The 17,046-nt window shown below is 41.8% G+C and overlaps 1 protein-coding gene across 2 annotated transcripts in view; it reads left to right on the top strand.

Annotated features, from left to right (window-relative positions):
• UNC79 (unc-79 homolog, NALCN channel complex subunit) overlaps nt 1–17,046 on the top strand; it is a 176,612-nt gene that overhangs the window by 95,591 nt on the left and 63,975 nt on the right. For both annotated transcript variants that reach the window (XM_036315970.1, XM_036315962.1), the window contains 7 exons: nt 529–815; nt 3,416–3,598; nt 4,188–4,350; nt 6,823–6,972; nt 7,570–8,787; nt 12,324–12,431; nt 15,957–16,073. In XM_036315970.1, coding sequence (XP_036171863.1) covers nt 529–815; nt 3,416–3,598; nt 4,188–4,350; nt 6,823–6,972; nt 7,570–8,787; nt 12,324–12,431; nt 15,957–16,073 — 2,226 coding nt within the window. The remainder of the gene's footprint in view (nt 1–528; nt 816–3,415; nt 3,599–4,187; nt 4,351–6,822; nt 6,973–7,569; nt 8,788–12,323; nt 12,432–15,956; nt 16,074–17,046) is intronic.

Below are 17,046 nucleotides of genomic sequence, written 5' to 3'. Positions count from 1 at the left end.
TGAGAGACTACACATTGCTAATATCTCAGGATTTGAAAAAGAAAACTTTTTTCCCCACCAGCTGATTTATGAACATAACTGAATTGAGATAATAATTTAAACAAAATAACCCAGTGGATGTCTTTGTGCTCAGTGGGTTTTAGAATATTATTATTATTATTGGTTATTCTTACATGCTGATTTTACAAATGGAAGGGGAACTTCTCTTTATCACTGAGGATAAAACTTTGCCATTAGATGAAGTTTATTTGGGTGTTTGTCTTACTGTTTGAAGAGAAGTTAGCGTTGTCATGCCCATTTTTATTTCAAATTCCTTTATTATTCCCCAATTACTTGGTTGTAGATGGACACACTAACTTCTACCCTTGGACTAATGCTTTGCTTAGTAGGCCATATTGTGCCTTTAAGTTTTTCCAAAAAATAAAAATATTTAATGGCAGAAGAATGTGCTTCATACATTAAGGGAGGTTTTAGTGTAAAGCTCTGGGTGGAGGAGCCACCCTCTGATGGCCTTTCTTGTACTGACAGGACAACAATCCCCTGAGAATGACAACACCATCAAGGACCTGCTCCCAGAAGACGCTGGGATCGACCACCAGACAGTGCACCAGCTGATTACAGTGCTCATGAAGTTCATGGCCAAGGATGAGAGCAGCGCGGAGTCCGACATCAGCAGCGCCAAGGCCTTCAACACGGTCAAGCGGCACCTGTACGTCTTGCTCGGCTACGACCAGCAGGAAGGTTGCTTTATGATTGCACCTCAAAAAATGCGCCTGTCAACTTGCTTTAATGCGTTTATTGCAGGAATTGCCCAAGTAAGTGTAATAACAGCTTTTGGAGGTCATACCATTGGACTTTCAGGAGAAACAAGTAATTAAATCCATGTGGCCAACATTAGTTGAGTGTAAAAGTTTGTACAAATTACTTTCTTAAGAGTCTGCGAGGGGAATATACAGATGAGTAAGATTCAGCCACCTAATGTCATAAAGGGAGTTTGGGATTTTGGTGGGGGAGGTAGTATAAAATATATATAACATAAATTTACCATTTTAGCCATTTTTAAGTGTACAATTCTGTGTCATTAAGTACATTCACTTAGTTATGTAACCACCACCACTATCCATCTCCAGAACTTTTCCATCATTCTAACCTAAAACTCTACCCAGTGAACGATAAGGCAGTGTGGGATCTTTATTTGTGGGTGCTTTTTTTTTCTTTTCCTTTTAAAATTATCGAATTTATTGGGGTGACACTGGTCAACAAAATTATATAGGTTTCAGGTGTACAATTCTATAATACATCATCTGTGTAATTGTATTGTGTGTTCACCACCGCAAGTCAAGTCTCCTTCCATCACCATGTATCCGCCCTTTACCCTCTTATACCCCCTCCAACCCCCTTTCCCTCTGATAATCATCATACTTCTTTTTCTTTTTAAAAAATCCTTTTCCTTTTTGGCTTCAAGTGGAGGGTTGAATTAATCATACAACTTACTTCATGTCACATCACCATTATTGGCTATTCCATCTTTGCTACTTCTAACTGCTGTACCGCATGCCATGGTGTACATCTGCCATGCTTTAACTATCCAGTCCCCCATGATGGACACTCATATTCCTCCCAACTCCTTCCTACCCCAAACCGCTCAGCAATAGACATCCTTGTACATGCACCTTATCCACTAATGTGGGAATTCCTTTGAGATATGATCCAAGAGCAGCATTGAGGGATTGTGGGGTATCTTGTGTGCCTAATTTGACCAGTGCAACAAATATGACTCTCCAGAATGATTGCACAGTCTGCAAAGGGTATAGGACTTGGGGAATAATGGACATGAATTTCAGCTCTGCCACTGTTACTAACTCTATGGCCTTAGGCATCTTCTGCTTGTTTGCCCATTGGTAACAGACTTTCTTTTGAAAGATTAGAGACAACATATTGCAAAGCACCTTGCTCAGTGCCTGCCTCATGCTAGGAACTCAGTGACGGTAGCTGTTATCAATGAGCTCAAATAGATCGTAAAATAATGAACACAGACAAGCAGAGTGGGGGCAGTAGGTATGTAGTTGTCTGTTGCTGATGCTCATAATTAGAGGACCACCACTAACTCAGCTGTCTGTGTTGAAGGAGAGTGCACCATTTCAGCCACCAAGCTCTCCCTTCTCTTTTCCCTCCTTCCTTCCCTCCCCTGCTTTTCCCTTTCTAAATCCATGTTATACATATTCATTTTAGAAATATAACCAATAAGGTAAAATACAAATCTCAAAAAAACCCATGACAAATAACTAACATTTTGGTATTATCACTGGCTCCAAATTTACACACATATATATCATATACATACATACATATATGTGTATATGTATATATACGTATGTATATACATGCACATTTTAATAACAATAAGATCATGTTATACATATTAATATATGTATGTCTATCCTTTAAAAATATGTTTTTATTGATTTTAGAGAGAGAAGAAGGGAAAGGGAGAGAGAGAGAGAGAGAGAGAGAGAGAGAGAGAGAGAGAGAGAAGGGAACATTGATGTGAGAGAGAAACATCAATTGGCTGCCTCTTGCATGCCTCCCCTACTGGGGATCGAGCCCACATGTGCCCTGACCCAGACCCAGAATTGAACTGGGTGGCCTCCCAGTGCATAACACGATGCTCTACCAACTTAGCCACACTGGCCAGGGCTGTATGTGTAACCTTTCGAAACATAAAATATATTACAGAGTTCATATAATGTAAATAAGTTTGTATCATATCCTATTAATGTCTACATAGTAGTCTGCTGTCATAAAAACAATCTTTTATTAACTAGTCCCATAATGTTGGAGATGTAGGTTTGTGTTCAGCTGGGGCTGGCTATAGTGCTGACTATTTTTATGCATACATCTTGGAACACTTGTCTGATTATTTCCTTAGGATATATTTAATTGCTGTGCTAGAGGCTATGTGCTTTTTTTTTACTTCTGAATACATGTTGTTAAATTGCTCTCTTGAAAGGTTGTATTAAGTAATATACTGTTTCCAGAAAGGTAATATACTGTGTCTGAGAATGTCCATTTCTCCACATGATTTCCCATACTAGGTGTTTTGATTGATTCTAAATTTTATTCCACTTAATAGTTTAATAGGACATTTTAATAGATAAAATTTTATTTTAATAGATAAATTAAATAGATTATTAGATAATTGAGCAGATTAAAACTATTTTAATAGACGAGGTTTTTAAAAAAATTTCCTGTGAGGTTGGACTTTCCTCCTTTATGCGTAGTGGCCATCACTATTAATACTTTGTGAGATGCCTGTTAAATATTTTGCCTGTGTTCGATGGTTCAAATTTTTCCTTTTGGCTTGTAAGTGTTCTTTATAGTTTTCCTTCAGTTATTAATTTCTTTCCTATTTCAGGTTATGGACTATAACATTAATTTGGGAAAACACCTTCTCCCCTTGGTGGTTCAGGTGCTCAAATACTGCTCTTGTCCTCAACTACGGCATTATTTCCAACAGCCCCCTCGCTGTTCCCTCTGGTCCCTAAAGCCTCACATCCGGCAGATGTGGTTGAAGGCCTTGCTTGTCATCCTGTACAAGGTGAATTGCTGTAGTTACTTCTTTTTTGGGTAGAATGATTCTCTTAGTGAGGAGAACACTTAAGAGACCTATGTTGAAAATGTTGTAGGACAATCATTTGACCTTTAGAAGAATTGTCATGTACAATTAGTGCTGAGAAGCAAAGAGCTATTGGAATGGAACTAGAAATGGAGGCCATGTCAGTGTCTTCTCTTGAAAATGTTTAAAATAAAAAAAGATGAATTGTAGGACTTCGATCAACCACCTCTATTTCTGACCAGAATCTCCTATTTTATCTAATTAATATATATTCATTTTTATGTCAGAAAACAAGGAAAGTATTTAAAATTGTATTCATAGACCAGATGTTTATGGCAAATAATTTTGTTGAAAGGAATTGTAACTAGGAGCTGGCATGCATTGCCGTCTGTGGTTCAGTGCAAGAGGCAGGGAATGAGGGCATGCATGATAAGGATTTATGTTTTTGCCTATCTATATTTTTCTTTTTACCCCCCCCAAAATGCTGAGGAAACTATCTAGCAAGATCAAGTGGAAAACTTACCCTTCGAAATAACCATGTATATATTTCTCCCTTTGTTTTGTTGTGCAGTATCCATATCGGGACTGTGACATCAGCAAGGTCCTGCTGCACCTGATTCACATAACAGTCAATACACTCAATGCACAGTATCATAGCTGCAAGCCCCATGCCACGGCAGGCCCTTTGTACAGTGACAACAGTAACATAAGCAGATACAGCGAGAAAGAAAAAGGTACTTCACACATCTCAATTCTATCCTAAACTGAGTTTGAATACGTAAAACATTCTGGACAGTGTTTCTCTTAGGAGGCAGAAGGGGGCCCTCAGGTGTCATTCTGGAGTCAAAAAATCACTTACTGCTTCATTAATTTTCCAACTCTCCCATGAATGTTGCTGCCTTAATTTTTAAAATGAAAGAGAAAGAATTAATGTGCTTCTGAAATCCATTTCATAAGAAATAGTGTTTGGTAAAGATTGTCTGCTGATTGGTTAGAGACCGCTATGGGCCTTTTCCTGCGTGACGGAAACGCCTTGCTTTGGGCTGTGAGGTCATTCTTGGTCGGCGCTTAGTAGAGGCATGTAATCTTGTCGCTCTCCCGTTTGCTCCTGAACTTTGTGCTCACAGACTTGAATGGAGTCTGCATTTGCTGACATGCTTTTGGTAGCCGCCTTATTCAGTAAGAATTGATTTAAGGCAACTGGAATGAAATACTTTTGCTGCATAGGTTTACGTTATCTCCGATATTGACTTTTTATATTGATAGCTTTTCCACAAAGGAGTAGAATAAAACTCTAGAGTAAAATTATAGCCTGAAGAACCAAGGTGTGTATCTTTAGTGCATGTCACGGGGTGACTAGACTTGTAAGGTGACATCATCTAATCCAATCCTGGGAGAGAGCCAAGTGTCCCCCGACCCTTTGGTGTGTTACAGAGTGGTGTTAATGGAGTCTGACTCGGTTGACGGCTCTGAAAATATCTCATTAGGGTGGGTTGGAGCCAGCATTCCATTATTGGTTTATTGCTGCAAGGTCTGAGTCTAGGTTGGCTACAGATGGATCTCAGAGTCCTAAGTTATTTAGCTCTGGTATCAATCAGGCCCTTTCTGAAGAATATCTTATCTACCAGTTTAGGTCCGAGTTTCTGGGAAATTGGGTAGATCCAGTTACACTAGGGATGTCCTCAATGTGGGCTCAGTGTTTGGACCCGTCCCAGGTGACCCTTTCTAGATGGGAGATGCCATCCTGAAGCCTTTCTTCTCGATTATTCAGTATAATTGAGAATTATTTCGCAGCTATATAATGGCAATTGCATAACTCTTTCCTCAAAGACCTGCATTTTAAAAGGAGTATGTTTTTATAAAGGAAATAAAACAGGTCACTGTTGCCTCTTCTCAAGACACAGGCGTTTGATTGGCTTTCTCATCTTTGTGGAAGTTTACTGGTAGTTTTGTACCCATTTTAATGGTTAACATTTATTTTTTTTATTTGACCAAAAGGATCACTATTCTTGGTTTATCTAACATCTACTGCTTCAAATTTCACTTACTTATAGACTCTTGTGTATGAGGACAGGATCAAAACTTAACTCTGTATTTGTAATACCCTTATGCTCAAGAAAGCTTAAATAACCTTAATCACATCTGAGCCTCCTTTTGTCACATAGGTAGATGACGATATAGGCCAAATGCTGTGATTTCAGTGATATTCAGCTCCAACAGTAGGTTGATCCCATTTGTCCTGGTATTAAGTGCACTTTTGTAGCCTTTTCTCTTGCTGCTTTGAACATGGCTTTGGCCTTTCCAAAGCATGGAAGGACATTTGAAATTAAGTGAACTTTATGGGTGCAACATAGCAACCCTTTCCTTATTTATTCATTTTTGTGTTTCTCTTTGATTTAAAATTGGCCAAATGGGGACAGAAGAAGACATAGAAAAATGCTTGACAGGCATTCTAGTGACCAATTTATTTAGGGGGCCTCAGGCTGATGAGCCAAAGATTCTTCCTGGGATTCACTGTAGTTACACAGGACAAACTCCTCAGAGAAGAGTCTTTACCAGGGGGAGATGTTACTTTCTGTTTTCTTTTTCCTTTGTTTACTCTTTCAGCCCATAATCATTTGTGGAGCTTTTAAGACGGCCAGTGGCTTTTCTAAGCTTTTTCTGTGTGTTGTGTGTGTCATTACCAAATGTAGAGTACAGTATTTTGCATTCACAAAGTATAAGGTGCATGTGCTGTTAGGCTGTGTCTATGCCAGTTCTCAAATCCCAAAAAGGCATATGTTTTTGGAAAGAGTGAGAACCACTCATTTTGCTTAATTTTCTTTTGCCAAATTAGCCTGAAAATTCACCCAAGGCAGGGCGGTCAAGCAGTATCCCCGACTCCTGACACCTATGTACTATCTGGTTTTCAGTGCATTGGGAAAGCTTCTGCATGAGGCTCTATTGCAACATTGAAATGTCTCTCTTGAAAATGCTGCCCATTGTCTCCTGGAAAATGAGGGGCAACCTTGTACAGCAGGTTGTTCTGTTCAACATATGGATGACTTGATGCCTGGATGAAATACAAGCCATGGCCAGACGTGGGCTGGCGTAGAAACCACCCCAGACTTGGCTCTCTGTAATGTGTTCATTGAAATGCTTGTGTAGACACAGCCTAAGAGAGAATAACCTCGTAAGTGTAATTTTGACTTTCTCTCCCCAATTAGAAGAAGATAGTGTTTTTGATGAATCTGATGTTCATGACACACCTGCTGGACCCTGCAGTAAAGAGTCTCACACTTTTTTTGCAAGATTGAAAAGGATAGGCGGCAGCAAAATGGTGAAATGTCAGCCGGTTGAGATGAATGTACAGAGAAGTATGAATTTTTTCCTCTTAGTAATTTTATGCAGAAATGTTGTACTCTACTGTTTGTTTGGGGTAAAAGCTTAATTTTATTATGTTACTACACATTTTAATACCGTTGATTTTATATATATGTATGCATAAACAGTATATATATATATATACACACACACATTTATATATATATGTGAATTGACAGATACCTCATTAACGTCATGACTGTGCTAGAGGGCCATTGCTTGATTTGATTTTTTGCAAAACGTTCGTTTCTCTTCCACACAATTTGAACACAGTTTCCTAGATCAGCCTCAGCCAAAGCGATCCCCTCTCCTGGACAAATGAACAGAGCTGAGGGGTTTTTCTGAAGCCTGATTTTGGAAATATAAATCCTAAACTGCCATTGCGGGTGCTCTCATTCCAAGGGTTTCTGGTTTTTGAAATTAGAATGAACCTTACAAAAACTTGGTCAGAAAGTCAGTTTTGCCTTCTGGTGGAGCTGGGATTGTGATGATGATCTATGCCGACTGTATGCCCACGTATGAGGGGTGGGGAAAGAAGCAATGGTGAAATCTCCCCATAAAATAGTACTAGCTTTTTCTGTTTCAATCAGGTGAAATAGAGCTGGCTGAATATAGAGAAACGGGTGCATTACAAGACAGCATTCTCCACTGTGTGAGAGAAGAAAGCATTCAGAAAAAAAAGCTGCGCTCTTTAAAACAAAAATCTCTTGATATAGGGAACGCAGACTCCCTGTTGTTTACCTTAGACGAGCACCGTAGGAAGTCCTGCATAGACCGGTGTGACGTAGATAAGCCCCCCGCCCAGGCTGCTTACGTCACGCACACACAGCATGAACACGGACGGCCCCGACAGAATTCCGCCACCAGGCGGAGCAATCCTGAAGTCCCCGAGAACCCCGCCGTGGGAGGCTTTCAGGAAAGGCGGAGGCCCGTGATCCCAGAGGTCAGGTTGAACTGCATGGAGACATTTGAGGTCAAAGTTGATTCGCCAAGAAAGCCAGCTCCTAAGGAGGACTTAGATCTGATCGACCTGTCCTCAGACTCGGCTTCTGGGCCCGAGAAGCAGTCTATGCACTCCACCTCTGACAGCGACTCCCTCGTGTTTGAACCGCTGCCCCCTCTCCGAATAGTAGAGAGCGACGAAGAGGAGGCGGTGGGCCCGGGAAATGATGGTGCTGCTGGCAAAAATGCTGCCTCCTCGCCCTCCATCCCCAGCCGCCCCTCGGCCCTCAGCCTGAGCACAGCTCCTCTCGTGCAAGTAAGTGTGGAGGACTGTTCCCAAGGCTTTTCCTCCAAGGACTCAGGAACTCACCAGCCAGCGGGGGACAAGGACTTCCGTTCCATCGCTCTGGAGGACCCCGCAGACGCTGAAGACTTGGCGAGGCCGGGGGAGCTGCAAGAGCTGTCTGGGGGCAGCCCGCTCACGCTGAAACAAAAACGAGACCTCCTGCAGAAGTCATCTGCTCTCCCCGCCTTGTCGCTGGACGAGAACCTGGAGCCTGGCATCGAAGAAGAGGCGCCGGGTGGGCTGATGCCAAGCTCAGGGGCAAAAACTGTCCTCCTCAAAGTCCCTGAAGATGCCGAGAGTCCAATGGAAAGTGAGAAGCCCGACACCAGCGCTGAATCCGATACCGAACAGAATCCCGAGAGGAAGGTCGAAGAGGAGGGAGCCGAGGAGTCGGAATTTAAGATTCAGATCGTTCCCAGGCAGAGGAAGCAGAGGAAGATTGCGGTCAGCGCCATCCAGAGAGAGTACCTGGACATCTCCTTCAACGTCCTGGACAAACTGGGGGAACAGAAGGATCCAGGTGAGGTCCTGCCTCTTCTTCCAGCCTTGCATTCAAGTTTGTGCATCTTACTGGTTAGGTTCTTGGCTTTGACTGTGCATACATTTTTAATCTTTTTTAAAAAAATTATTTTTATTGATTTCAGAGAGGAAGGGAGAGGGAGAGAGAGATAGAAACATCAATGATGAGAGAGAATCATTGATTGGGTGCCTCCTGCACACCCCACACTGGGGATGGAGCCTGCAACCCGGGCATGTGCCCTGACAGGGAATCGAACCATGACCTCCTGGTTCATAGGCCGGCGCTCAACCACTGAGCCACGCCAGCCGGGCATAAATTCTTAACCTTATATTGTCAGGGAGTGACATTATAATTGTTTCATAATCACTCCCTATCCTTCCTGCCTAGCTGCACGTGTTGGATTCAGATGTGGTTTTATTGGCTCCATAAATGTTCCCATATCTGTTGTTTCTAAACTCTTCAGTGAATTCTTGACCATCCTTGTCAATTAGAGGCAATGGTTAATTCATATGAAGGTACTCCAAACATCATTTTAGTCTTCCTCAATCAGCAAAAGCCATTAATGTGACCTTTTTTTGCCCCCCTCCCTCCATCCCTCCACCCGTACTTTAGTGAGCTGTGATATAGTCTAAGGGGGAACAAATACGAAGGGCTGAAATAAAGCAAAAAGTGCTTAGAATAATGAAGAATTGACAGCATTTAGGGCCTTCAGTTGATTATATATTTTAAACAATATCAGCAATCTGGTGGACATTGTGTCCCCTCAAGAACAACAACAACAAAAAAGTCCAGTTATCACCGAGACCCTAATCCGTGGACACACGTGGTGAAGTTGTCACAGCACAGGGATTTCCTGCCTCAAGTGCCATTTCTTGTGTTTCCTTGGAGACACCGTTTCTAAGAAAGATAACTTGTAAAAGTGGCGAGCAGGTAGCCCGGCTAAAATGCAGCCTGCCGTAGTATTGCCGTGCTACTGATCGGCCGCTTCCTCATGTCTCAACTCAGATATTTTAAAAAAGGAATGGAATTGGTCAGGGCTGATTATCTTATTAAATTCCTAGGCTCTAGAGCAGCGGTTCTCAACCTGTGGGTCGTGACCCCTTTGGGGGTCGAACGACCCTTTCACAGGGGTCGCCTAAGACCATCGGAAAACACATATATAATGACATATTGTTTTTGTGATTAATCACTATGCTTTAGTTATGTTCAATTTGTAACAATGAAATTGGGGGTCACCACAACATGAGGAACTGTAGTAAAGGGTCGCGGCATTAGGAAGGTTGAGGACCCCTGCTCTAGAGCATTGAGAACTGGCAGAGAGCTCAGAGACCTCGCTTTCTGTAAGAGGGCACTGGCCCCCCCCCCCGCCCCCCCCACCCCCGCAGAAGGTGATGGGCCTTGCTGCAGGTCACACAGCCAGGTGGTGGCAGTGCTGGGCCTAGGCCCTCGATTCTAGTCCTGCTTCTCCCACTGCCCCATACACAAGCCACTCCTTTGAGGACGGGCTCAGCTCTTTTATTTGCCCGGGTATTTCCTGAGGTTTCTGACTGTTCTCTACCTCATAGGACAGAGCTGTGTCCTCAAAGTACCTCAAAGGTACTCTGTGAAAATCTGTTGAGTGAACGTTAGGGTATTTGAAAAAGGGCATGCGCCAGCCAGGCAGGGGAAGGGAAAGACCCTGGTACTAACCAGAAAGTTTCCGAAGGTTTCTAGGAAAACTGGAGTAGCTTTTTATTGTTGGGAGCCAGGGAAGTTTCTGCATATAGATGGAGGACGGCATTGCCTAGAAGCTATAGAGGTCTATAGGGTAGGTATATCGGAGACTATAGAACAGTGGTTCTCAACCTTCTGGCCCTATAAATGCAGTTTCTCATGTTGTGACCCAACCATAAAATTATTTTCATTGCTACTTCATAACTGTAATGTTGCTACTGTTATGAATTGTAATGTAAATATCTGATATGCAGGATGGTCTTAAGCGACCCCTGTGAAAGGGTCGTTCGACCGCCAAAGGGGTCGAGACCCACAGGTTGAGAACCGCTGCTATGGAAGGTCTGTGGGGTGGGCGTGTATGATATATAGGTTGCAGGTATGTTGTGTGTGTATGTGTGTTGCTTTGTCTATTCATCCTTATGTTAGATTGTTCCCCGGGATACTAAGGAGAAAGTTGGTTTTATATTAATATACTTGTTCCTAGAATAAGAAGGAAGTATCTGACAATTACAATAATGTCTTTAAACATTTTATAATGTATATTGTACAGTCATATAATTTTATATCTGTAGTGTCCCACCTCCCACAGACATACAGATCTCCTCGCCTTCCTTGCTGGGTGTTGGATGGAGACCCACGCTCTCACCTAGGATCTGTTTTACTTTTATTTCTGACAGTTTTGTAAGTTTGGTGGTCATCCAGCAACAGGATAGCATCTGCTTGCTTACGTTGTATATGTTATGGCGTTTTGCTCTGTGGCAAGGAAAAACCATTGAGCATAGGAAAAGGATGAGACCGAGGCATGACTAAGCTTAAGAACTCGCGGCCACTTAGGGCGGGCATCCCCGACCTGCAGTACAGAGTCACGAAGGCACACAGTGGCAACTCCACGGTGCTCTCTGTGCCCAGTAGTTAGTGCTGCTGCAGGTGGCAGGGAGGTTTGTAAGAAATTTTAGGAGGCTTGCTACAATAAACTATTAAACTTTTCAAAAGCTTTTAAAAGATCATCTTTACCTAGAGTAACGTGGAGTACCTTTCCCCCATTAGATTACTAAGACAATACCATATGCAGAAAATATTTCACCTTGGATACATTTGTCAAGTAGAAGAAGCAAACGATACAGTCTGTTTCTTGCTCAATTAATAAAATATAAAATCTGAGTTAACATTACTTCATGTTCAATCCAGTCTCTGCCCCTACTTTACATGTGGTTTAGCAAAGTTATAGACAAGTAAATAGGAAATGACATTATAGTGTTTTAGGTTAGGGAGAGATTAAGGACAGGGTGCTCTGGAATTACATAAGAGTGTTGCCTGACCCAGTTTTTTGTTTGTTTGTTTGTATTTGGGGGGTAGGGGAGGGGTCTCAAAAACCATCCTGAAGGGGAAGTTTTCTGTGTAAATTGAGATGTAAATGATAAGTAGGAAAATGCCAGATAAAGGTGGAGTGGTGGAATGATATAGATGGAATGAGCTGTAAGCGAGTTTAGGTATTAGATGGAAAGAAATTCAGTCTGGAAGGTGAAGGGACCTGCTCAGGGACGGGCAGTGTGAGCATGTGAGGCTTAGTTTTGTCCTTGTGCTGTCACTGATCTCCGAGAGGCCTAGCTACAGATGCAGAGTGTAAATCGCAAGCAGTTCTCCATGAAACTTTGGATGTAATTCCATTAAAGTAATTAGTAGGGCCAGAAAGTATATAACGGTATATAATGGGTATATAAGTAGAATGAGTGTATTAGGCAAGAGGGGAAAGCATACAGAAAAGGTTCTAGACTTTGTTTTTAATCAGTGTCCTGAGTTTTAAATACTATTTATGCTTGCAGATCCCTCTACTAAAGGACTTTCTACGTTGGAAATGCCACGAGAATCCTCGTCCGCCCCTACCTTAGAAGCAGGTGTGCCAGAAACAAGCAGCCATTCCTCGATATCAAGTAAGATTTCTTCTGCATTGATTTTGGAACATTATCTGCTACCTTATTTTCAATTTTCACACACTTGGTTTTCTTTTTTTAATGTTGTGTTAGCTTCCTAGGTGACACTATGCTGTATGTTCTCAGAGACCCTGAGGCACGGGCTCACCTTTGTCAACATCTCAAGTGTTTGATAAATCAGTATGGTTACTGATGGACCAAGAATTCTCATTTGTTAAGGAATAATCACTGAATTTCATCATTCAATAAAATAATAATTACATATTACAAGCCTAAACATAAAACATGGAACGGGTTTTGGGACAAGTGGAAAGCATTATGCATGGCGGAATTTTACATGGAACATTTTAGTTTGAATTCCCTCCATCATTAACCAGTTTTATCTGGGTTATCATAAAATAGATGTATTGGATATCTCATGATCCCAACATCATGGTGGAATCAAGTCCTTTAGACCAGGAAATAAAAATGGCCTGAAATTTTTACAAGATCTCTAAGAGGCAACTATTTGGAAACTGCCTTCAGTTGTTGGGTCCTAGATTTTGTCATGAGGAGCTTGAGGTCTGCTGAGGTGAGGGTAAGGGTATCCACCTGGCTCAGTGGAGGCAAGTAAGAGACTTTCGAATAGGAAATTGTCTGCAGGAATCAGATGCAAACAGGCGCAAGTTCTGCAAACTCTGGTCCCGTGTGCTGGTATCGTCTGTGTTCTATGTGGACGCTGCCCGGGGAGCTGGTTAATTTTCATCTGACTCTCTTGAAATGAGGATGATTCTGAAAAACCAGATAACGATCTTAACTTAAATGCTGGACTGGTAGTACGGAACCACATCATCATCTTCATAGTTCATTCATTCATGCTTTCATTCATTCAGCAACTAGTTATTAAGAGCCTGCTGGGTGCAGGCACTGTGCTTGGCACTGGGGATCAGATGTGAATAGACATCCCTTCTCCTCAAGGAGTTCACGGTCATATTAGTGAAGCACTAAGAGCAGCACTGATGTGACATCTGTCATGTGCCAGACACTGTGCCGAGTGGTTTACACACGCCGTGGTCTTATTCAGTCCTTACATTAGCATTGCATGGCAGAAGTTATTGACCCCGTTTTATAGATTAAGAAACAGGTTCAAAGAGGCTAAATGACTTGTCTGAAGTCACACAGCTAGTAAGTGGTAGAGACAGGAATTGGCGCCAGGTCTGTTTGACTTTTCGAGCTCATGCTCTTTTTAGTATACCGTGCTGCCTTAGAATACTTCACAATCAGTTACAATAGAGGTGATAGGAACTTTAAGAAAGAGTTTCCAAGTGCCTGTTATTTTCCCTTTTGGTAGCCAAGAAGAATGGTTAGTTCTGAATCTAGTTCTTTTTTTTTTTAATCACAAAAAATCTATTTGATAACCTGATAAAATGCCCATTTAAAAAAATCTATTTTTATTGATTTCAGAGAGGAAGGAAGAGGGAGAGAGAGACAGAAACATCAACGATGAGAGAGAGAATCATGGATCAGCTGCCTCCTGCACACCCCTACTGGGGATCGAGCCCGCAACCTGGGCATGTGCTCTGACTGGGAATGGAACTGTGACCTCCTGCTTCATAGGTCAATGCTCAACCACTGAGCCACAATGTTTAGGCTAAAATTCCCATTTTTACTAAAATCATGAAAGTGTATTTTCTCCTCCTGATTTGCATGAGCCATATGAAAAAAATAAAAAGGTAGTGAATTTAGTTAGAATTCCAAGTTGGGTATACTTTGAGATAGGATGACTAAGTCAGTTTGAATACATTTAACTAAGTGCTAGTTAAATGTATCATAAAATAAATGTAGCCAATGTATCATAATCCCCATTCATGACTGAATCAAGTCCCTTCAGATTTAGCATAGCGCATCCTTAGATTTCCGCCTTCCTCCTTCCCTTCACTAAAAGCATGTATTAGATGGTTCTTGCTGATATGTTCTTGCAGGCATAATGCCAGGGGTCTTACACGCTGAGCTAACTATTAAGGATTTTTATTCTTAGGGAATTCGGTTGTCTTTAAAAACAGGGAATTGGAGAAATTATTCAATCATTAGAGGTTTTACATCTATTTTTTCTGCTAATTTTTAAATTTCTTAAATCTTCTAAAAAAGCTTCACTTTTGAATTTTAAAGAGGCTTTACTTTTCAAGTGAGTCGTAAAGTTGTAAGTGTTACCAATCAACCAGAAGAATCAGAGATTTTTCATATTAGTTTGCATCGTCATTTCCATGAATTCAGTTAAGCTGGATTCCAAGACACAAGAATCCCCATCACACCCCTCTCTTTTCATCAGTTTATTAACTGATTTTGTAGCTAAGCATGCCATGACCACCATGAATCAAACAGCATGCTAACTACATGAAAAGCAATATTGTGATTGATTTCACATCACACCAGGCTGCTGCCTTGGTACCATGATTGAGAAACCTGCCTATGACACTCAAGACTTTCTGGGGACCATACAGTCATCCCAGTTGCTACCATCCCCTTCTGGGTCATGACGTGCAGAGCTTCAGTTTCTGAAATTGTCCTTATAAGAGGGTGAATGGCCACAAGTTCTCACACATCCCGGCGTTTGGGATCTTTTAGAGAAAGCACATCGGTGGTGCGCTGCCTTTCTCGCTGGGCGGGGCCGGGAGGGGCGGGGCTGCTGGGAGGGATCGGAGGGCCGTGGCAGGCGGCTTTCTCACTGGCAGTCTCCTGGCAGAGGTGCTTCTCCTGTTTCTTTCTGGTTTGGACATGCTTATAACTTGGCATTTCATTGGTGGCGTATTTGTCAGTGCCCAACTGCAGAATAGAAATGTTACCACGGCTTTCTGACACCAAGATGTTAGCTAACCTGATAAAGACGTGTATTAGAATATACTTCCGGAATACTATCCGAGCCACACTTCTCAAATAGTAGGCTCATACGGAGATTGAAAACAGCATTGACTTCGGAGTCAACATGCTTTGGTTTTACGACCACCTTATTTTCTGGTTGGTTCCAAGTAACATAATTTTATCATCTTCAATTTCTTTTTAAGAATTGGGGTTGATATGTGTCATCCTACTCTAAAATATACCTGTGTACACACACACACACACACACACACACACACGCACGCACGCATACACCACGGGGACGTCAGGGGATATAACGGAAACGGAAACTGTATGTGCACAAGCTCCATTAAAGAAAGTTGAACTATGAATTCAAAGTGAAATTATCTGTCTTAAATACTTTTTGGAACAAGGCAGATATATAACTAAAAAGTTAATGACAAAAATCATGTTGTTGGACTAAATATGTACAGGCTACAGACAGTGTGTTTTTCTCTACCGAGTGGAGAAAGGCGCCTGGAATAGCGTGGTGCTTTAGTTTTTCATTTGGATAGGAGCATACAGTTTACCAAACAGTGACGAATAGCTGGTGAAGACTCAATTAAGATTCTATCTGGATGTGTAGAGCCTTTGCGTGCCATGCGGATTTATCCCCGTAGTAACCATCTCCTAATTTCCTTCATATAGCTCAGTATAGGCAGATGAAAAGGGGATCCCTGGGAGCTCTGACAATGAGCCAGTTAATGAAGCGACAGCTGGAGCATCAGTCTAGCGCCCCCCATAACATCAGCAACTGGGACACTGGTGGGTCAAGCTTTTTCTTCTTGTTTTACCTCTCAGATGAGCTAATGCCACTTTCCCTGGGTCCCTTCTGCTCCCTTGTTAAGGAATAGACGTTCTCTTGTGCTCTGTGGTTCAAATAATTTTTTAAAACCCTTAAAGTAATTAATAAGTCTACTTAAACTTTCCAAGCATTCTAGAGCCACCTGTTCTCCCATCTAGGTTGATCCAACTCTTTTTTCCCCCTCTAAGACCCAGATTCCAGATATTAGGTTATCTGTCTGAGAGTTTAATGATGTAAATGCATAAAGGAAGGAATGGCACTATGATTTCATGATGTGAATTAAAAGTACAAAACAAAATACCAGGTCACCAATATTCTCGGTTTTTTAAACTGTAAAGTACCCAAATAAGGGACTGTTAATAGTAATAATAATAATAGCCAGTGTCAGCCTAGTGACATCATGATCTGCCAGTAGGTTTGGGAATGTGAGCTGTGTGTCTGAGTCAGCAGGGCACCAGGTTGCAGCCGCACACCCTCATGCTCATACGATGAAAGTGCATCTAACCTCAGTGTTAAAGTAAGGACTGACTGCCGTGACATGTCTGGTTTACACATGATCCCTCTGCATTTTCTACACTTTATTACCATGTTTTTCTGCACATTTACCACTTTCTCAAGCCAGTACTTACGGCCTCAATCCTGTTCTTTTGAGTGCCTGCTTTTCTTCTTTTTAATTAAATGGGTCATTTGGGTTACAAAATTACACATGTGAAAGCACTTTGCAATATGCACGCACCAGGAAAAGATCAGGATTTGTCACTCTGATTTGGGGGCCAACACTTGGATCGGGCTAATTTAGTATCTTGGCTAGTACTTTCTGGCTACAGTTATATGCAATTATTTTAATATCCTTCCTTAAGACCAGGAACTGTAATTTCCACAGGCCCAAAATCTTGAGATAGTGTTATTTTTTCAAAACCATAATAGTTACAC

This window comes from Myotis myotis, unplaced genomic scaffold (genome assembly GCF_014108235.1).
Source record: "Myotis myotis isolate mMyoMyo1 unplaced genomic scaffold, mMyoMyo1.p scaffold_m19_p_1, whole genome shotgun sequence".
NCBI classification, from domain to species: domain Eukaryota; kingdom Metazoa; phylum Chordata; class Mammalia; order Chiroptera; family Vespertilionidae; genus Myotis; species Myotis myotis.
This window is presented reverse-complemented; position numbering and strand designations above follow the sequence as displayed.